Below are 20,537 nucleotides of genomic sequence, written 5' to 3' on the forward strand. Positions count from 1 at the left end.
AGAGAGCCACTGTATGAGAGAACATATCTGGCAATGAATGATACATCTGATGAGTTAATATCCAAAATATATAAAGAACTCATAAAACTTAACAAAAGTAAGACAATACAATTGAAAAATGGACAAAGGTACTAAATAGTCACATCTCCAAAGAGGACATACAGATGACCAATTTATGAAAAAAATGATCTGAGTCACAATCGTCCCAAGAGATTTAAATCAAAGCAACCATGAGGTACCATCTCACACCTGTCAGACTGGCTACCATCAATAAATCAACAAATGACTAGTGCTGGCGAGGATGTGGAGAAAAGGGAAACCCCTAGTACATTGCTGGTGGGAAGGCAGACTGGTGCAGCCACTGTGGAGAACAATACAGGGTTTCCTAAAAAAATTAAATATGAAATTGCCATTTGACTCAGTGATCCCACTTCTAGGAATATACCTAAGAGACCCAAAAAAAACAATCAGAAAGAATGTATGCACCCTATGTTCATAGCAGCACAATTTACAATAGCTGACATCTAGAAACAGCCAAGTGCCCTTCAGCAGACCAGTGAATAGAAAGCTGTTGTACATTATACCATGGAACACTATGCAGCCGTTAAACAAGAAAGATCTCTTACCCTTTGAGACAGCATGGAGGGACCTGGAGAGTATCATGCTGAGTGAAATAAGCCAGTCAGAAAAAGATAAGTGTCACATGATCTCACTTATATTTAGAATGTAATGAATAAAATAAACTGATGAACAAAATAGATCCAGAGACCTGGATGGATGAAACAGACTGGAATCTGAGAGGGAAGGCAGGGGAAGGTGGGTGGGTGGGAAGAGATCAATTAAAGATCTTATATGCATGCATGCATAACTCACAGGCCTGGGGTGGGCGATGGGAAGTGTGCTAGGGTGGGGGGTGGAGGTGTGCTATAAGAGTTCATTGGGGGAAAAGGGGGTCATATATCATACTTTCAACAATACAGATATAAGTAAGTAAATAAATAAATCACAAATAGCATTTTATTTCATGAAAATGTGACCAGAGCCTCACAGGACCTTAACCCTGTATTTCCTGTGAAGCAATAGTTTAATATTTTCTCATTGGGTTTGTGTGGCACCTCCATGTAATCAACAGATGATGAGAATTGAGTGTGTATCATTCTCCTTGATAAGGGGAGTGCCGGGGTCCAGTGTTTGGGGCCTGACATATGGGCTCAGTGTCTTCAGGCTGACCTCAGTAGTCATGCTTGAGCATGCAGCGGAAGGCCCAGCACCATGGCCAGTGACCAGTGGTCAGTGTGTACTTCAAACAGCATCATACTTGAGAAGTAGAAAGTCAAGAGAAGTCCAGTTTGGTTTGGTTTTTCACTTAGTGATACACTGCTGCTGAGAATTCTGTTGTGTTGTTCCAAATTCTTCAAAGTTGGCACAGGCATACCACGCAAGAAGCATGTTAACAATGTCCACACATGTCAGGCAGACTCCTGCACCTGTGTCATCACAGATGAAGCCGGGCAATAACACAGACCATGCGTCCTTTTAGATTCCGTCAGGGTTATTAAGGTATTATTAACATCTTTTCACTAGGAGGCCCAGGGACACACAAACCCAGCCAAGGATAATCCTCCTCATAAAATCCTTGAGAGAAATGGACAGAAAAGTGAACTCATTTCTATAAAATGTTCTCATTCTGCAGCACTGACCCAAACACAAATTCTTGGGCCTCACATGCTGAATTAGAGTTTTCAGGGGAGGACCTGAGCCTATGGGACTTTTTAAGCTTCTCTGATAAAACTGATTCATATTTTTAATAGACAACTGCTGCTCTTTAGTGGATCAGGAGGAAGCACTGAAGGATTGTAACCAGGTAGAGGACATGATCAGATTCAGAGTGAAATGACTCTGGCAGTAACGTGGGGGAATTGAAGACAGAGTGAGGAGCTAAAGATGGCCTGAGTGAGGGAGAGGTGGTCAGTCACGAAGGCTCTTGAAGCACACATACCGCCTTCCTCTGCCCTGGACCCACCTCAGTGGTCAGTCTGTGGCTAGGACATCTGTGCTTTTGAAAAGCTTCCCAAGTGACTCTGAGGTCTCACTGTGATTAAGAACTGCAGATCTAGAAACGGGCCTAAAGGCTCCGTGGTAATAACTAGTCCCATCTTCTGTCTGCCACCCAGAAGCCCCACAGCGGAAAAGGGCATTCAGGACGATGTGCACAAAACTCAGGGAGGCCAAGAGCGCGTGTCACAAGTGTGAGTAGCTGTGGCGGGCTCTTCCACAGTGCCGTGTTGTGTACAGCCTGTCATCTGGTGTAGCCTGACCAAAGCCCACGTGGTTCTCAGTTCACCGTGCTCTCTGAGAAGAACCTCCTGCTGGCTCCTGGCGTTCAGGTGCCAGAATGGGATTCTCAGGAGAGCGGGGGTTTTAACGCTGTTGCCGAATCCGGAGCTGCTCCTTTGCTGCCTTCCTTACCTTTCCCCAAGAGTCTCGAAGCTCTGCCAATTCCTGTCTGACCTGTTTGTTCCTAGGCAGTGTGATGAAGCTGGAGGAACAGAAAGCAGACCTGGAGAGGCAGCTGAAGACTCTGACCAAGCAGCTAAAGGTGAGATGCGGTGACAGCCGGGACGGGGAACTTCTGCAGCACTTCACCGGAATCACCCTCGGAGGTTGGAAACCTTTGAAAAAATACCCTGACTACTCTCTCCAGCCTGTTTTTTCGTAGCGCATTTCCATGGCATGGGCCCAGGTCCGTGTTGGCAGGAAGTAAAGGTAAAGCAGCCATTCAGTGTCAGGATGGAGAGCTCTGGCACCAGGCCTGACTCCCACCTGCGCGTTTTCCCTGTAGTGGGATGCCAGCGCCTCACTAAGACGGCCCAGCGGGTCTTTCTCAGTGTTGGGCATGGGGGACCGGAGCCCCCGCCAGGGTGCCAGCCCCAGCGGGCGTCTGACGTGTGCGTGTGCTCTGGCATTCTCAGGAGGAAACCGAGGAGTGGAGGCGCTTCCAGGCGGACCTGCAGACCGCGGTGGTGGTGGCCAATGACATCAAGTGTGAGGCCCAGCAGGAGCTGCGCACTGTGAAGAGGCGGCTGCTGGAGGAGGAGGAGAAGAACGCGAGGCTGCAAAAGGAGCTGGGGGACATGCAGGGCCATGGCAGGTTGGTCATGAGCGGGGCACCTGAGTCTGAGGGTCCCGAACAGTGCGTGGCTTCTCGCTAACCACCTTGCACGGCCGCCCGTGATGCTTTCTGTCTGTGCTGATGTTGTACCCTCTCTACCTCTCCTGCCATGCACACCAGGAACATTCCCTCCTGGACTGGTCACTGCCGTTCTCCGGTGTAGGGTGTTGAGAAAGCTCTAGCCAGTGTCTCCTGGGCTGAAAGACGGCCAGGACAGTCGTGCTCCTGAGGTCTTCGTGTCCGCCAGTGCCGGGCTGCGCTCACCGGCAGGCTGCAGCAGCACGGGCGCGCTCGGTGCGGGAAGTGTCGCCAGGTGCAGGCTTGTCCCTCCTGGCCCTGGGACATGCTTCTTTAGGGACAGCATCTGCATGCTGCCTCAGGAAGTCTCTGAAACAAGCCACTTTGTTAAAAAGAATGAGCGTGGAAAACACACATTTGGCTAATCTATGACTCTCTTCTGTTCTTGAGGGAGGGAAAGCACAGAGTATGGCCCCAGAAAACTTTCAGAGCAAAATTTCAGAGGGAGGTATTCCTAACATTAATTATAGTTTAAAATTTAAATGATTTACAAACAAGATTATAAATAATATTTCAGACTTTAATGCAGTGTTATATTTCCCCAATCAGGAATAAATGTCCTTAACTTTGAAATTATTGGATATTAAGAAAAGATTTTGAATTTTCAAATGTCTCCCAAATGTAGTATTTTTAAAAATATATTTTATTGATTCCAAAAAGGGAGAAGGGGAGAGAGAGAGAGAAAAACATCAATGATGAGAAAGGATCATTGATCACCTGCCTCCTGCACTCCCCATAATTGGGATCAAGCCCATAAACTAGGCATGTGCCCTGAACAGGAATCGAACCGTGACCTCCTGGTTCATAGGTGGATGTTCAACCCCTGAGGCATGCTGGCTGGGCTCAAATGTACTTTAAATGAAAGTTGGTTGGTATAAATGCTGATTTCACAGTTTGCCCTTTTCCTGTGTTTTCAGGATCAGGAGGTTGTTCATTGGCTAGATTTTTAGTCTGATATGTTATGAATTTTATGACATTGTAACAAACAGATTTTCTCAGCTTTCCGTTTTGATTCTCTTGCCAAACTTGCTTCAATCAATCCCTCATTATTTTGTTTGTGACTTTTCTATAAAATAGCCTCTAAGGCAGTGGTTCTCAACCTTTCTAATGCCTCAACCCTTTAATACAGTTCCTCATGTTGTAGTGACCTCCAACCATAAAATTATTTTTGTTGTTACTTCATAACTGTAATTTTGCTACTGTTATGAATCATAACGTAAATACCTGTGTTTTCCGATGGTCGCAACCCATAGGTTGAGAACTGATAGCAGAGTCGCCTAAGACCATCGGGAAACACAGATAAAACACATTACGATTCATAACAGTAGCAAAATTACAGTTATGAAGTAGCAACAAAAATAATTTTATGTTTGGGGGTCACCACAACATGAGGAGCTGTATTAAAAGTCGCAGCATTAGGAAGGTTGAGAACCACTGCTCTAAAAGAAGGATTAAGATAAGATGTGTAGCTGATTTCACTCTCTGGCCACCATAGCATGTGAATTTTTAGTTAAGGGAGAAGAAAAGGAAAACTAGATTTCATAAAGTTCCTTATTGAAACATTTTGAGATCACTCTAATTTTCTTTTGTGTTTCCTTTATGTGTCCATTTATTTTAGTTTATATTGTGTGTTTTTGGAAGAGGGACAAAATTATAATTTGCATTACTTTGTACATTACTTTAAAGATAAATGGTAAAAGACAAGTCTTGAGTTTGTGGTGTTGTATGAGATGCCACATTCCTTTTTTTAAAAACAAGCAATCAGGTATTTAATAAGAAATATGCTTATAGAAACAGAAGAATAAAAGCAAAGGTTAATGATCAGAATAAATTATAAACTAGTTTCTGAGTTTGTAAGATTGTCAGTCAAGAAAATTTTTTTATATAAATCAGAGTTTCTTTTGCTGGAATGAAAGCAAGCAGTGAAATCTGACAGATCCTTTTTATTTGCAGTTTAAGTATCTCTGGTGATGTCATCAGGTGCTCAGGTAAATTATAGGTGATCTGAGTTACGGCACCGTATGTTACCTGTGGTCTTGATGCCAAAATGGCACCAGTTGTTACTGACGATGTTGAAAGTGAAGGAGGTGGTAGAAGTGAGTCAGCTGGGCTGCATGGGCTCCAGAAACAGGGTCCCTCTGGGTCATCAGAAAATGTTACCAAGCAAGGACCTGACCTCGCTGGCCTGGAGTGTGTGAGTTCTTGACTTCGTGCAGAAAAGATTTCACAACATAAATTCAGGTGATTTTGAGAGGACATTTATGAAAGCTGGGGAACAAGGAAGGGCCTAGGATAGAGAAAACGAGAGGAAAGCAAGTATTTGGCTTTCTAGAAATGTTGCAGGAAAGAAGTGAGCCAACTCAGGGCTATGTCAGCCCACTGGAGAGTAAGAGGAAGGTTTAGGAGTTAGCCTGGGATGAGCTGCCACTGCCCGATTCTCCCCTGGTTACAAGACTCATGGAGTCCCTTAGAGCAGCGGTTGCCAACTGATGGTCCATGAGGTGCGAAAGGTTGGCAACCGCTACCTTAGAGTTTAGGAGATGTATGCCTGAGGGGAAAGAAGGGGGAGGGGAAGGGCAGGCATCCTCCTGGAGGGAGATCGAGCGGAGACGCTGGGTTTCTAACAAAGACTCTAAGATGCACTTCCAGTTGTACAGCTTGAACCCTGATATCACAGGCCATCTTGGCATGCATCTTGACAATTTAGTGTTCCATATGCTGCATCCTACATCTTCAAACTTAGGGTCACTTTTTTTTTTTTTTAACACAATATGTTTCTCTCTTGATTTTCCAGTGATTTGCAAACCTACCTCCAAAATTTAGCAGCTTAATGCCTTATTGCAAAACTTCAAACTTTAGAATCAACACCAATCCAGATCATGGCATATTACTGAAAGCCTGTAGGCCTCAGTGTGTTCTTGCCGATCACTGCATTGGGCAGGACTTCAGGCACCTGCCAGGGCTGGCTTCTTGTCTGATTCTGCGCCTCTCTTGCAAGCTACCCCTTCTTAAAAGAATTGACTGTTTGAAAGTTACTACTCTCTGATGGCTCAGCCACTTCCTGAATCTACCAGTTGATCAAGACTTGAAACCAACTCAGACCCTCAAAGGTCCTGAAGTGACATAGTGTTCCCTTCTTGACTGATGGGTTCTTGACTGAAAGGCAATTTGACTTTGACAGTCATCTAATGAGAACTCAAAAGTCATTTTTGGTTCAGACACAGCCAAAGAACTTGCAGAAAACTCTCTGATGAGGTCTTCCAAGTACGACCAAGAGAAGGTAAGAGCATCTGAAAGCACCTTGATCATAACACAGGTCTCACTGGTTTACATCCTCATTTGCATATACAGGCATTTGAGGGAAGATGGTTAGGCTAGTGGAAGGGCAAATTAAGTTCATATTTATTACCAAGAACTCAGTAACGAAGACAAAGTGGACTATTAAATAATTTTGTATTTTAGATAGTTTGAAAACTTAGCTCATTAGTGACCATCAGTCCTATTGGGTTTTAAGAGGTGATTTTTAGAGTCAGAATAACTGATGTTAAGGTGTATGGGAAAATGAGATTCGAGTCTCCTCTTTGCCACCAGCTGGCAAGATTTCCTTCCCAGACCCAGCTCCTTCCTCTCTTAAGTGAGGAGACAGCAGGTCGTTTTTAAGGCCCGGTAGGCTCTGCTGTTTCTTGAGAGTAATGGCCAGCTGAGAGTCAGATGCCCACAGCACTTCCTGCCCGCGCAGTCCGGGGACCCTCCTTGCCACGATGGCATTCCATAGACCAGCTGGGCTGTGGACTTCCTCTTTTTCTTCCAGAAATTGGAAAAGCCAGGATAGTTTTCATGAATCTGCAAGTGATATGCTTTGCTGGACATGTACAAATTAATGGATGAAAGATAATAAATAATGTTTCAACTCTGGCTTTCAATTTTGAACCATTAAGAGAAAGACACTGAAGTGAAAACTTTCCTTGAAATTAAAACATCAAACTTTTTTCCTGGAACGTTGAGTCCGGGGGCTGGCAGACCTTAGGGACTTGATGGCCACACGCAGTGTTTCTACAGGAAGTCCTTGTTGATGGGCAGCACGTGACACGGCCTCTCAGACAGCAGCAGGGCAAGGCCCAGGGGTCTCCTCAGCAAAGACCATTGGTTTTCGGGTGACTTCCTCGGTTCTCACTGTGTACCGTAAGACACCAATAAGCACCCATGCAAGACGTCTCAAAGATAATGAGACACACTAAACATCTGTGCCTGATTAACTGTGTCCGTTTCTAAAACAGCTTGTCTGCGATCCAAACTGTGTGTGTACCACTCAGCTCGTTCCACTTGCTCTCGTGTTGTCCCTCTCCATGAGCGGTGTGGCTGCACGTCACCGCCAGGCTTTCTGGGATTGGCTTTTCACTCTGCGTGTGCGCACCTGTGCTGTGCCCAATGTCAGCGTGTGCCTGTGCCGCCCTTTGTGTTGTCACAGCGGGGTGCGGCACAGGGCTCTGCGGTTGCCACTGAGAGGGAGCTATAGACTCCTGTCACTTAGTTATCTTTCCAGCTCTCTTGCTGCAGATGCTTCGATCAGCAGCCCTGCTCTGGGGAAAGGGGACCAGTTCCCAGGGAGAGTCCTGAACAGTTTCTGAGCAGGCCTCACATCAGTACTTCTGATTGCCAGGAGCCTCCACATTTTACTCGGTCAGTGTGGAAACGGGTCATCTGGTACTCCAACGAGCTTAATTCTTTCCCTCTAAGAATACTTATTTTTCATAGCTTAAATTTGTGTTTATGGCATTAGACGCAGAGCCAGTGATTCCAAACAGCTGTCTGCTCCCTGGTCCCCGTCTTTACAGATTTCCTTTGGAACGCATGGACAGGAGCTTCCCCTAGGCCTTTCGGATTTTTATGCTGAATAAAAATAGGAATCTTTTTCTCTTTTTCTTCTTCGGCCATGACTGTGGGACAGTAGAGGGAAGCGGCATCACTGTGACTTTGAGAGAGCCTGGCTTCCTTATCCTGGGTGCCTCTGCCTCCCAGCACAGCTGTCTGTGGGTGATGGGCTAGCAGAAAGCCTCATAATGGCATTTTGAAGTCTTTAGCATTTTCCCGGTCTGAAGCCTCTGATTCCAAGAGTATGGAACTAGGAGCTCAAGCAAGCCAGTCCTGCCCTGGATATTAGCTTTCCCTGGGACAGCGGCAGCTGGGATACTTATCTGTAGACTGAGGTCTGTTGCATCAAGCAGCTCCTTTACCAGCCTCTCCCCTCCATTTCTATTTCCACAGCTCCATGGTCTCAGTCAGCTAGCTGAGCGTTGATGGAAGACAGACCAGCCTGCCAGGAAGGGGAGACGGCAGCCGCTGCTCTCTGAGAGGGGGAGTGACGTAGAGGAGAATTACCTCTCTATAGAGCCCACTGTCTCCGTTAGCACCCACAGTTTCTGACAGGCAATCGTTGCAGTCAAGTCTCTTTACCTTTTTTCTACATTTTTGGAATCAACTTACTACACAAAGATGATTCTTCCCTCTCCTTTTCTCTTTTTCTCGGAAGATTCACCAGTCTTTTATTTGGACGAAATTCTGAAAACATGCACACAAAGACCAAATACGAGTCTGTTGTGAAAAGCATTCGATGTGTAGCCAGTGTTTAGGGAGCAGTGAGCCGGCCAGTGCAGGAGCTGGAGCGTGCGAGGAGCCAGGTGTGAGGCATGCGCACCCCGGCGAGTTTACCTTTTGCTTCCCTTTGAACATGGTGCCCGATAATCTTGGGATTGACACTATTTAAGGCAAGCGAGGAAGCCATCTATGGACGGCTCACTCCGAAGAAGTGAGTCCTGCTTTCCTACGGCTAGGCTCGCCGAGCGGAGCAGGCCGGGGTCTGAAACAAGCCACCGGTTCCGGTTTGATTTCCGATATTCCCTGCTGGGCCCAACAGAAGCAGATATTTGGTCGGTAATAAAGGGTGTAGGTAAGCCAGTAACGTAATGCAGTGACAATGCTAATTGGAATCTAATTGAAAACAACTACAACCAATGCCTCATAAAACTTACCCTGGAAACTTAAAGACTTAAAATCCAGAAACAGAGAGTTCAAAGTGTGATTTTAAACGTTTGGAAGTACATACGTTTGTGAAGATCCTTACCCGTTCAGCAAATCCTACCTGCAATTCTCATGTGTAGAACTGATGTACGGTCCAGACGTGTTGAGGCGTTAGCAGCTACCTTATCTGCAGGAGAAGGTGGGAGTTGCTTCTGATCCAAGGAAGACTGGGAACAGGATACTCTAACTCAGGAGGATGTGGTGGGCGTCACACTGGAGACCTGCTGGATGGAAACTTATCTATTGGGAGATCTTTACCTCAGATTGAGGATTCTTAGGATGAGAGGAAACCTGTTTGCTGAGTGTTTTCACATTAAACAGCAAGACAAGTTCAGCCTCAACTTAAAATGCCCATCTGTGTTTGCATCCCATGTGTTGCTCTGTCTTTACTCTGGGGTCTGTTGTATATTTTTATATGTAAGTGTTTTTTATGAAATACTAAATAAATGTTACTATTTAGAAGAGTCTGTTGCCTGATTTTTTTAAAAAATCACTGGCCACATTTCTGCAGGGACCGTCTAGTGCACATAGCACAGAACTTCAAAGCCAGGTCAAAGAGCTGGAATTTGAAGTACATCTGGACTTCCAATACAAGTTATAATCAGGAGGCTCATTTTAAATATGAATGTCATTATTACCATGATTTTATGGTTAAAAGAAGAGAGCAAGGAGCAAAATACTAATTTTACATAGGTAAATTATTTTTTAAAGCAAAACTATTAGACAATATATCACATAAAATTTGAAGTCTAGATTTGTTTGTTTTTGTTGAAACTTAAAAAACAGATCTTTTGGTGTTTTAATGTGTTGGATTTCTTTGTATGAAGTAACTAGAGGCCCGATGCACAAAGATTCGTGCAAGAATGGGCCTTCCTTACCCTGGCTGCCAGCACCGCCTTGGCTCTGGCTAGAGCTGCCTTTCCACCTTCCCACACTGCCCAGAGGCCCGGAGAGGCTGGGGTGGTGCGAGCGCCTGCAAGGAAGGCAGGAGTCGCGTGCTCAGCCTGGTCTCACTGGCCTGCTGTTGTTTCAGGATGCGCTATGACTTTCCTCCCGATAGGCCCCCTGGCCACTTGGCACTTGCTTATGCAAATTAACCCACCACCTTTGTTATCTAATTTGCATACTCTCTCTTGATTGGCTGGTGGGTGTCGCAAAGATACAATCAATTTGCATCTTACTCTTTTATTACTGTAGATATTTAGGTATGCTGGTACCAAAATGGAGATGTATAAAGAAAACTGTTAAACTTTCTTGCCCTCTAGTACCACCCTCTATGGTAATCAGTGGTCACAGTACATATTTCTCTTTACTTCTTACTTTACCCATGTGAATATACCCATATCTGGTTAATTGATAAATTTTTTTACAAAAATGGGATTGTATCTGTACATTAACTCTGCACATTCACATTTCACTTAGTGCATGTATCGTGGGCATCATTCCAGGTTGACATAACTGCATGGAATCCCAGACATTGGACGTGCCCTAGAATATTCAAATACTGTCTTACTGATGAACATCAAGGTTATATTTTCTAGGTTTTTTTTTCTTTTTTCCAAAAACATACTATAACCATCCTTATTCATGTAACCTTCTAGACTTGTGTGATAGGATGGGTTCCTAAAAGTGTGACTGCTGCATTAGAGAATACGCACACCTTTCATTTTAATAGACGGCGCTGATAGCTTACCTGAGACTGGGGACACGTTATTTCTGATGTGAATCCTGTTTCCGCACAGCCTTGGTGGCGGCAGAGAGCATTCACCTTGAATTCTTGCCAATAGGGTGAGCAAAAGGTGCTCGCTCTCTAGTCCTTCAGTTCACCTTTCTCTGAGCATGTTGTCATATGGTAGCCATTTGCATTTTCTCTTTTGAGAATTGCTACCCTGTTTCCCCGAAAATAAGACAGTGTCTTATATTAATTTTTGCTCTCAAAGATGCGCTAGGTCTTATTTTCAGGGGATGTCTTATTTTTCCATGAAGAAGAATACGGTACACATTTATTGTTAAATGAAAATAAAAGAAATTTATTACCTGTATACAGTATGGCAGTACGGTAGTTGTCAACACAAACCAGACAAACTGTGAATCCTACAGTATCAAGAATTTACTCATTTATTCAATGACAATCATGTCATCATCTTCTGGAACATCATCATAACAATCCAATTCCTGAATTTCCTGGGAAATTTCTTGTGACTCCTTTTCTTTCAGAATCAGGGGACCAAATCTCTCATGTTTAGCAATAGCACTGTCTTTTTTTTTTTTTTTTTTTTTTTGTCTTTTCTTTGTCTTTTTTTTTTTTTTTTTTTTTTTTTTTTGATTTTGTACAGAGAAGAAGGGAGAGAGATAGAGAGTTAGAAACATCGATGAGAGAGAGTCATCAATCAGCTGCCTCTTGCACACCCCCTACTGGGGATATGCCCGCAACCAAGGTACATGCCCTTGACCGGAATCGAACCCGGGACCCTTCAGTCCCCAAGCCGACGCTCTATCCATTGAGCCAAACCGGTCTCGGCAACACTGTCTTTAAATGAGTACTTCTTGTCAAGGTAGCCTGCTCGCAGTGCATTTGCAATGCAACTGTCAGTGATTTTCTCCCATGAATTCTTCACCCAAGTCACAACTTCTTGCAGTTTAGGTTTCACAGTTTCCATGCTGATTCTATTCTATTTTCCATGTAGTCATTAATTCCATTCTATTTTCAATGTAGTCATTAATTTCCATGCGCAAATTTTCTTTGAATGGCTTGTTTATTGCAATATCAAGAGTCTGGAGATAGGCTGTCATTCCTGCGGGAATCATTACCTGATCTATTTTTCTTTCGTGAAAAAATGTCTTTAGTTGCGTGAGTGCTGGCTGCATCCCAGACTAGCAGACCTCTTTGGCTCCCTCACATAACAAGCGGCAGCATTAAATCGACCCACTTCCTTATAACTGCTTGTGTGGCCCAGGCTTTCTCAGTTTCAAGAATAAAAACTCCCAAAACACGTTCAATCTTTTCCTTCTTGCCCTTAGAAATGATTAAAGGTGGGATTTTAGTTTCATCCAGGCGAATTGCCAAAATACAGGAAACACTTGTACTTTCGTAAGCAGTGGAGGGAATGCACACTAAGGAGGCACCCCGCTGTTCAATTGTTGTTTGAGATGATTGGCCCATAAACACTGCAGTTTCATCCATAGCAATCATGTTGGAAAGATTGTATTTAGAGAAGTCAGCATCATCAATAAAGGACTTGAATGCAAGTGCTCGCTTAATAACTTGAGTATCTTCCAACCTAAACAAGGTTGTAGATCTTCTTAAAGACAGTTCACTTCGCTGAAGGAAATTATCCAGCCAGCGTTGTGATGCTTTGAAGTCTTCGGGGGCTATGTCAAACTGTGGTGCCATTGCAAGGGCAAATTCTTGAATCTGAGCCCTATTCACAACCAAAGCCTTTGTTCTCCTGTCAACAACCCATTCACAGATCAGGTCTTCCAGCTTGGAAAATACGTAATGGTTGCCGACCGATCCACACTTGCACTTTTTAGCATTTCCCTTGTCCACTTGTTCAATGAGGTTACTATACTCTGCTCGCCATTTTCAGACCAATCAGATACTCAACATCTTCTCTTTGCAGAAAGCAGTAAGATTTTGGCCCCAAGAGTCTTCCACAATTCCTTTCTTGTACTCCATGGAGTAGCTTTTTCTTTTTGTGCTCATTTCTAGGGGTAAAAAAAAGGAATTGGGATATCAAGGTGGGGGGAGGGGGATCACTTAAAATGACACAGGGGGGATCAGAGGGGGGAATCAAAATGGCACAGGAGAATCAGAGGGGGGATTCCATTTTAGTAACCCCTTTTGATCCTCCTGTGTCATTTTGATTGCCCCCTCTGATCCTCCTGTGTCATTTTAAGTGACCACCCTCCCCTCACCCCTGTGCCACTGAACACCTTCACCAGACATCCCCCCTACCCCTTTATCAGACATTTACCCCCTGGGGCCTGGATCTGGGCTGAAGCAGGGTCTGCCACTGACTGAGAACCTTCAGTCATCATGAGGGCGGCCGCGAGCATCAGGTAGTGTCACCAGAGACAGACCAGCACTCACCACCTTTGCCGAATCCCATCCGCTCTAATCTTGTTCTTAAACACGCATCTGCAAAAGTCTCCTCCTCTCTCCCACCCTGCGCTCACCGCTTACTCTGACCTCTGCTCTGCCTCCACACAGCAGTGACGTAAGGACTCCGCGTAAAGTCACTGGTTGCTAGACGTCAGTCTGGGCGGCCCTAGCGACCAGTTTACGGTAAATTAATTTTCATTCTGGGACAGAGCCCAGAAACTTATTTTCTGGGGGATGCCTTATATTTCACTCAGAAGGAAACCTGTAAGTAGGTCTTATCTTTGGAGGATGTTTTATTTTCGGGAAAACAAGGTAGTTTAACACTTCTGCTGGTTGTTTTTTTCTTATCAGTTTAAAAACCAGTGTTTTATGGTGGGTAAGGGATGGTATTTATCCCCTTACAATTTGGGTATTTTGGCTTTATCATCTTTGTCATGGAAATGTGTATATTGTTATGTAATAGTTGGTCAGTATTTTCCATTGCTGCTTTTCTTTACTGGACTTTGTATCTGTTTAGGATTTCCCCCCACCCTAATTGTGTATAGATAGGTTATTACATTTTCTTCATCTATTTTCTACACACACATTTTATCTTCCTTTCCTTGCTGAGTGGTGTGAGGTGGAGGAATCAGACGCAGGGGGGACCAGGGCGGGGGGGGTTCTTCCACACCACAGCCAGGTGTGCGGAAATTGTCCTCTCCCCACAGACTGAAATGCCACCTTACATTGGTCATGTCATCTGTATTCAGAGAGATTTTTCCAATATGTCCTCATTTCTTTTTCTATTGAGTTGGTTCCACTTTAAAATATTATAATGCAATTATTATATTAAATTGCTGATATCATTTTAAATTATTTCCTTGAATTTCATTGTGTTCTTGAGGCAGATGCTATCAAATATCTAATTCTGTTTCCTGTCATAAATTTATAAATATCTGTTCTTGAGTTCAGTTATTCTCTTCACTTATTTTTGCCTGTGGATTGTGCCTGACTCCTTTAAAGGAGCTTTGTGTGTCTTAACCTGGGAGAGTTTATGTGACATGTCAGAGACCCAGGAGCTCAGGCACGCACAGAGGAGCAGGTGTGCACGGGCAGGCATTCGTTGTGCCAGTGTCTGTTTGGTGACAAAGGAAGGCAGGAGCCGCATGCTCAGCCTGGTCTCACTTGGCCTGCTGTTGTTTCAGGATGTGCTATGGCTTTCCTCCCTGTCGGCCCTTTTCGCTTTGCCCTTTGTGCCTGGAATAAACCATCCCTGGCCTCCTAGGACAGTCATGTCTTAGCATCACTGATCCTTTGCAGGGAGAATGCCTCTCGTGCTGTCAGGGCATCCGTGCTGCACCCGGCCCCTGGCACAGGGGACATGAGCAGGGTTTTCCCATATATAATATTTATTTTCTTTGAAAGGGAATTGGGGATAAACCCTCAGTATTATCTTTCCATATTTCCCCCCTTATTCTCTACATAGCAGAAGTTCTTCAAAGCCTAGGGGAAGTAGATAGTGTCCAATATCGATGAAGGATTTTTATGATAAATTTCTTTGGTTCTAATTGTTGGGGTTGGAGATTAAGATGCACATGTTTACTAGTAGATTATCATCTTACCCTGTTTGTTTTTATTGTCATATGTATGCTTATATTGAAATTCAAAAGTGAAAATCAAGACATTGTTTGACACCTGAGAGACCGAGTACTTACTAATTTGTCTTCACTCTAAAGCTACAAAAATCTTTAGTTTGTTTAGTGCATAACAATAAACATTTTGAGAAAATGGCACTTTGGGCACGGCATGGAGTGAGCAAAGGCACAGAGGCAGGACATAGCAGGAGCAGAACATCAGGTAGCGAGGCGTCTGGTGGGAAGCTGGACGGGTGGCAGCGAGTCCTGGGATATCAGCCTGTAGCCCCCTGTGTGGACCTGTGATCGGACGACTGGTCTCTACAGGCATTCAGCTCCAGTGGTGAAGGTAGCAATGGGGCAATGACATTTCCCATAGTTAACCTTTGAATACTTTAAAAATAATTACTTATAAGAACTCGTGTTCTTGGATCAAAATAGATAACACAACGTGATGTTCTTTATGAGGAAGTAAGTGCTGTAGTAAACCAATCCTTATAGACTGTTCTATAACCAAACGAGAAAAGCAATGAATTAGAGATTAGGTAACATTTTAAAAAATGAAAGATACAGATATAATTTAAATATGTATATTTAAATTATAATGGAAGATGTGTAAGGTAGGCCAGCAGTCAGTGAGTAGATGAGAAGGTCCATGGTCTCCTGCCTGTGTTCCTGCATCAGATGACCTCACCTACAACTGTCGGTCATTCTTAGGTATGGATTGCCGCTTCCTAAGAGCATATTACTGCATAAAAATAAGAGCAACGGAATAAATATTGCTAGTATTTTTCTTAACTACATTTATGTTTTTTAAGCGAGGAAGGTGCATATTCTTTATTTTTAATTTTTATTTATTGCTTGATTTTAGTGAGACAGAGGAAGGAAGAGAAAAACATCAATTTGTTGTTCTATTTATTGATGCATTCATTTGGTTCTTGTGCCCTTACCAGGGATCAAACCCACAACCTTGACATATCTGGACAACACTTTAATCAAGTGAGCTGCCTGGCCAGGGCTATCTTATCTAATAAAAGAGAAACATGCAAATTAACCATCACCCGCTACGTCCACCAGCCAATCAGGATTGATATGCAATTCAACCCAACAAAGATTGTGGTTAATATGCATTCACAGGCGCTGACCGACTGGGTGGAGGGGGGAGAGGAGAGGCATTCCGCCCCATCCTCGGTCTCTCAGGGCCTCTGGGCAGCATGAGAAGGCGGAGCTGGAGCAGAAATACGTGGCTTTGGGCCGGAGAGGAAAGGTGGTGCCAGCAGCAGGGAAAGGAAGGCCATTCTAGCACGAATCTTCGTGCATCATAGATTTAAACAAGAAATACCATCAAATTTTCTTTGGAACCCTTGTATGCCTCTCAGACTCCCATGCATTATCAGAAATTTGAGGAAGACATGGCCACACGGCCGGATTAGTGTTCTAGATTCACCATTGACAAGCTGCTTTATCTTTGACAAATTTTTCTTCTAAAATATCAGAGTTTTGTGGAAAATTCAATTAGATGTTTTAAGACATATGATACTTAGTGTGGAGTTATCTCATACATGTGTTTTCTTGTGGAAATTATTCATTATCATCAGTTTCACCTGCTGGTGGTGGATGGAAACGCTCCTCATTGTTGTTTTAAACATGTCCCCTAAGCAAGGCAGCCGTTTCATCTAAGATGCACTTGAAGAAAGAAGCTCAATGCTGTAAAGCACGAATGCATTAGGCTAGCTGAAAGGTGGTATATTTGTATTCAGTGGTTTGGGTTGACCTTAGAACCTAACATCTGTCTTAGGAGTCAGCTAGCCTTGAACAAATGTTTACCCAAATAGTGGTACCTTGCAACTTCTCATTTAATGTATTTGCTGTAACACAGCTGTCTCTATGTTTAAATGCTTCTTAATATCTTTTATAGAATATAGAGTTCTCATTATTCTTCTTTGGAACAGTGGAAATGTAATACAGTTAACCTTTTAACAACACAGTTGAGAATCTGCATAATTTGACTCCCTCAAAACTTTACTAGCATAGCCTACTGCTGACTGGAAGGCTTACGAATAACATGAACAGTCGATTAACACATCTTTTGTATGTAAAGGTATTATACACTGTATTCTAACAATAAAGTAAAGCTACAGAAAAAAATTATTAAGAAAATCATAAGGAGAAAAAATATTATCTTTAGACATATTTTTCTCTATTTATTGAAAATAATCCATGTCTAACTGGACCTGTGCAATTCAAACCCATGATCAGGAGTCAAATGTACTTCATTTATTACTGGTGGTGTTACTGGTTGAGCCCAAGTAATTGTTGGCCTGTAGACTAGTTGAGTCTTTGGCTCTCTGAAGGCACCAGGACTGGGAACTGTTCTTGAAGCCTCGCAATTTTCTAATAGAGTCTAAACAAGTTTTCTGACTTATCATTTGATGTTTTGAATCACAGAGAAACTTGGATAATTGAAGGGAATAAATGTATTTTTATCTTGTTCTTATTATCAAGGAATGAGATAAAAATGAAATTTTAAAATGATCTTCCTTTTAGGAGGATTGCCCTAAGTTTCTACAATACCTTTTGGTAGCAAGTATTTATTTTTAATTTAACATTTTTTTAATTGCAGTGTACATTCAATATTATTTTGTATTAGTTTCAGGTGTACAGTACAGTGGTTAGACAATCATATACTTTTTAAAGTGTTCCCCTGATATTTCCAGTACCCAATTGGCACCGTACATAGTTATTACAATGTTGTTGACCATATTTCCTAAGCTGTAATTTACAGCCCCATATTTTATACCCACTAATCTACTTCTCAATCCCTTCGCCTTGTTAACCCAGTCTCCCAGCCCTCCTCCCCTCTGGCAACCATTACTCTGTTTTTAGTATCTATGAATATGTTTCTGCTTTGTTTGTTCCTTTATACTGTTCATTAGATTCCACTATAAGTGAAGTTCTGTGGTATTTGTCTTTCTGTGACTGGCTTATTTCACTTAGCATATACCTTCTAGGTCCATCCATGCTCTCATGACTAGTAAGATTTCGTTCTTTTTTATGCCGAGTAATATGCTTTGGTATATATATACCACAGCATTTTTATCCACTCGTGTATTGATGGGCATTTGGGTTGCTTCCATAGCTTGGCTGCTGTAAATAATGCTGCAACCCTGGCTGGTTTGGCTCAGTGAATAGAGCATCTGCCTGCAGACTGAAGGGTCCCAGGCTTGATTCCAGTGCAAGGCACATGCCCAGACTGCTCACCCAAAAGAAGGGGCCGCAGAGAGGAAAGTGTAGAGCAGTGTGATGTGTTTTAAGTTCAGTTTCACATAAATTCATTCTGTTCACGTTGATTGCATATCAGCAGAGGAAAGCTTTAAGAATTAAGGACAACTAGATTCAATTGCAGAAGCTTATAAGTAGCTAGATTCATTAAAAAAGATAAGCAAGTAAATACTTTAAACTTCCACTGACCTTATTAAAATATATTAGAAATATTTTTGAGCTATTCTTATAAATTAGTCATCATCTCGCAAACATTTTGACACAATGAAAAGAGCCGTCGTCTATAAAAGTAGGAGACTGGGAGGTCCTTCCCAGGGAGGTCAAATGGCATGCTAACATCCGCTGGGCGAGGAAGCCGTGGGTGTGAGGGTTGATTCCGATGATCTACCTTTAAAAGACTTCGATGAGTCTGTACTCGAATTCAGAAACCACGTTCAGAACTTGCCAGGAAGCGTGGGTGGGAGGAGAAGCCTCGCCTAGCGCAGAATCGCAGTGTTACTTGTTCTAGGATACCATTTCCGTCTGGCTCCTGCAGGGCGAATGGTGTGGAGTTAGGTTTCTGCTGTCATAATAGATTATCATCTGGTTGCTCAGGCAGGAAGGTATTGAATGGCTTGCAGGATTGTTGGGAGTCTGAGGACACAGATTCCAGCTGAGCTTCCAGGCACAACTCCCCAAAGCCACAGCGCAGGACAGAGTGACCAGGGCGCTGCTGCCTCGCCGTGAAGGGGAGCCCTAGCGTGGGGAGACTACCTGGAAGGCCAAAGCTCGCCTCTGCTGCAGCCTGTCTCAGCCCGAGGACCCCTGTCCCTCCTCCCCAGCGCCGTCCACTCCAGGCCAGGCCACATCTTTCCAACTGGCAGACCCTAGATCACATCTGAAATCCTAGTTGCAGGGAGTCCTGAGGTGTCATCTCCCCAATCTTTGTGGGCCAGAAGGGGTTGGGGACGCATGGACAAGCCAATTCACTGTTGTCACCAAGTATTTATGATGAACAGGAGGCCCAGTGCATGGCTAGGGTCCCTAGGCCTAGCCTGTGGTCAGGGCCATCTTCCCCTGCTCGCCAGCCCCCAGTCCCGCCCCGCCGCCACCACCCTGGTTCCCATGGTTCCCTATTGGCCATCCAGCGATCGGAGCCCGAGGCGGGGGGAGGGACCACGAGGTGGTCAATGCACCTCAGCAACTGATTGACCATTTGTTCTGGGCGTTATGCATTATGGTCGCTGGCCTTTTATTATATAGGATAATGTTTGTGTGTTTCTTTCTTATAGTTTGCAGAATAGACTCACATTTATTTTGATTTCTACATATTAATATGCTATTTCTGGCCATTCTCAAGAAAACAGCCCTGATAAAAACTGAGAGCAGCACCTACATTATTTCCAAAGACACAAAGCTGATGCAGAACAGGATTTTAAATGTGGGCTCTCCTTCCAGACCCGGGTGTTTCCTCCACATCCGTTCTGTCCCCACCCGCGTCTTTCCCCACGAACGCCCGCCACCTTTGCGACTGACTTGCTCTTTGCCGTGCAGACCTGTGCGTGCGGAGCCGGAGCCCGAGGCCACCGCCCCCGGCTGCTGGCCCGGCGTCTTCGTCAGCAGAGCCCCCGCAGCGCCTTTGGAGCCCGCCACCACCGTGAAGTCCCTCATCAAGTCCTTTGACTTGGGACACCCAGGTATTTAATCGTCTTGTTTTATAAGCAAAACTCAGTTCCATCCAAGGCCCCAAATATCAAGCCTGTCTCTACTCTACACTGACCCAAATTGGTGCATCCACAAGGGTTTCTTCTAGATCATTCCACAGCAAGCCTCTGCACACAAGAGATGTGCTGCAGCTGCAGTGAGCTGGCCATGGGCAGCCTCCCTCCCTGCCTCCTCCTCGCCTGCTCCTGCCTCGCCACCTTCCTTTGCCGTTCTGTCCATAAAAACCAGGTCCCTGCTGTTTTATCCGCTGTCTGTGGTCTGAGGTCAGCCAGAGCTTCACCTCCTGGGAAGGGAGCATTGCTCCTTGGGGTCGGTGCTCTGGTTGTGCCTGGCCCGCATCATCCTGCAGCACACAGGTGGGCTTTCCTGCACCTGGTCTTGTCTTACGTGCAGCCACTATGCCATCTGTCATTGCTGATCTCAGTACAGCCTGCCTCTTTCTGGAAATGTCACCTTTAGCCACTGTTATCCACATATAAGAAAAAATGTATATCTATTTCTCTAT

The 20,537-nt window shown here is 44.2% G+C and overlaps 1 protein-coding gene across 5 annotated transcripts in view; it reads left to right on the forward strand.

Annotated features, from left to right (window-relative positions):
- SPECC1 (sperm antigen with calponin homology and coiled-coil domains 1) overlaps nt 1–20,537 on the forward strand; it is a 165,360-nt gene that overhangs the window by 94,147 nt on the left and 50,676 nt on the right. For 4 of the 5 annotated variants that reach the window (XM_036412564.2, XM_045572347.1, XM_036412565.2 and 1 more), the window contains 3 exons: nt 2,526–2,599; nt 2,973–3,151; nt 19,862–20,004. In XM_036412564.2, the coding sequence (XP_036268457.1) occupies nt 2,526–2,599; nt 2,973–3,151; nt 19,862–20,004 (396 nt within the window). Of the gene's footprint in view, nt 1–2,525; nt 2,600–2,972; nt 3,152–8,515; nt 9,793–19,861; nt 20,005–20,537 lie in introns of those variants that run through there. The other variant, XM_036412567.2, reaches the window with a different exon arrangement.

This window comes from Pipistrellus kuhlii, unplaced genomic scaffold (assembly GCF_014108245.1).
Source record: "Pipistrellus kuhlii isolate mPipKuh1 unplaced genomic scaffold, mPipKuh1.p scaffold_m20_p_45, whole genome shotgun sequence".
Lineage (NCBI taxonomy): Eukaryota > Metazoa > Chordata > Mammalia > Chiroptera > Vespertilionidae > Pipistrellus > Pipistrellus kuhlii.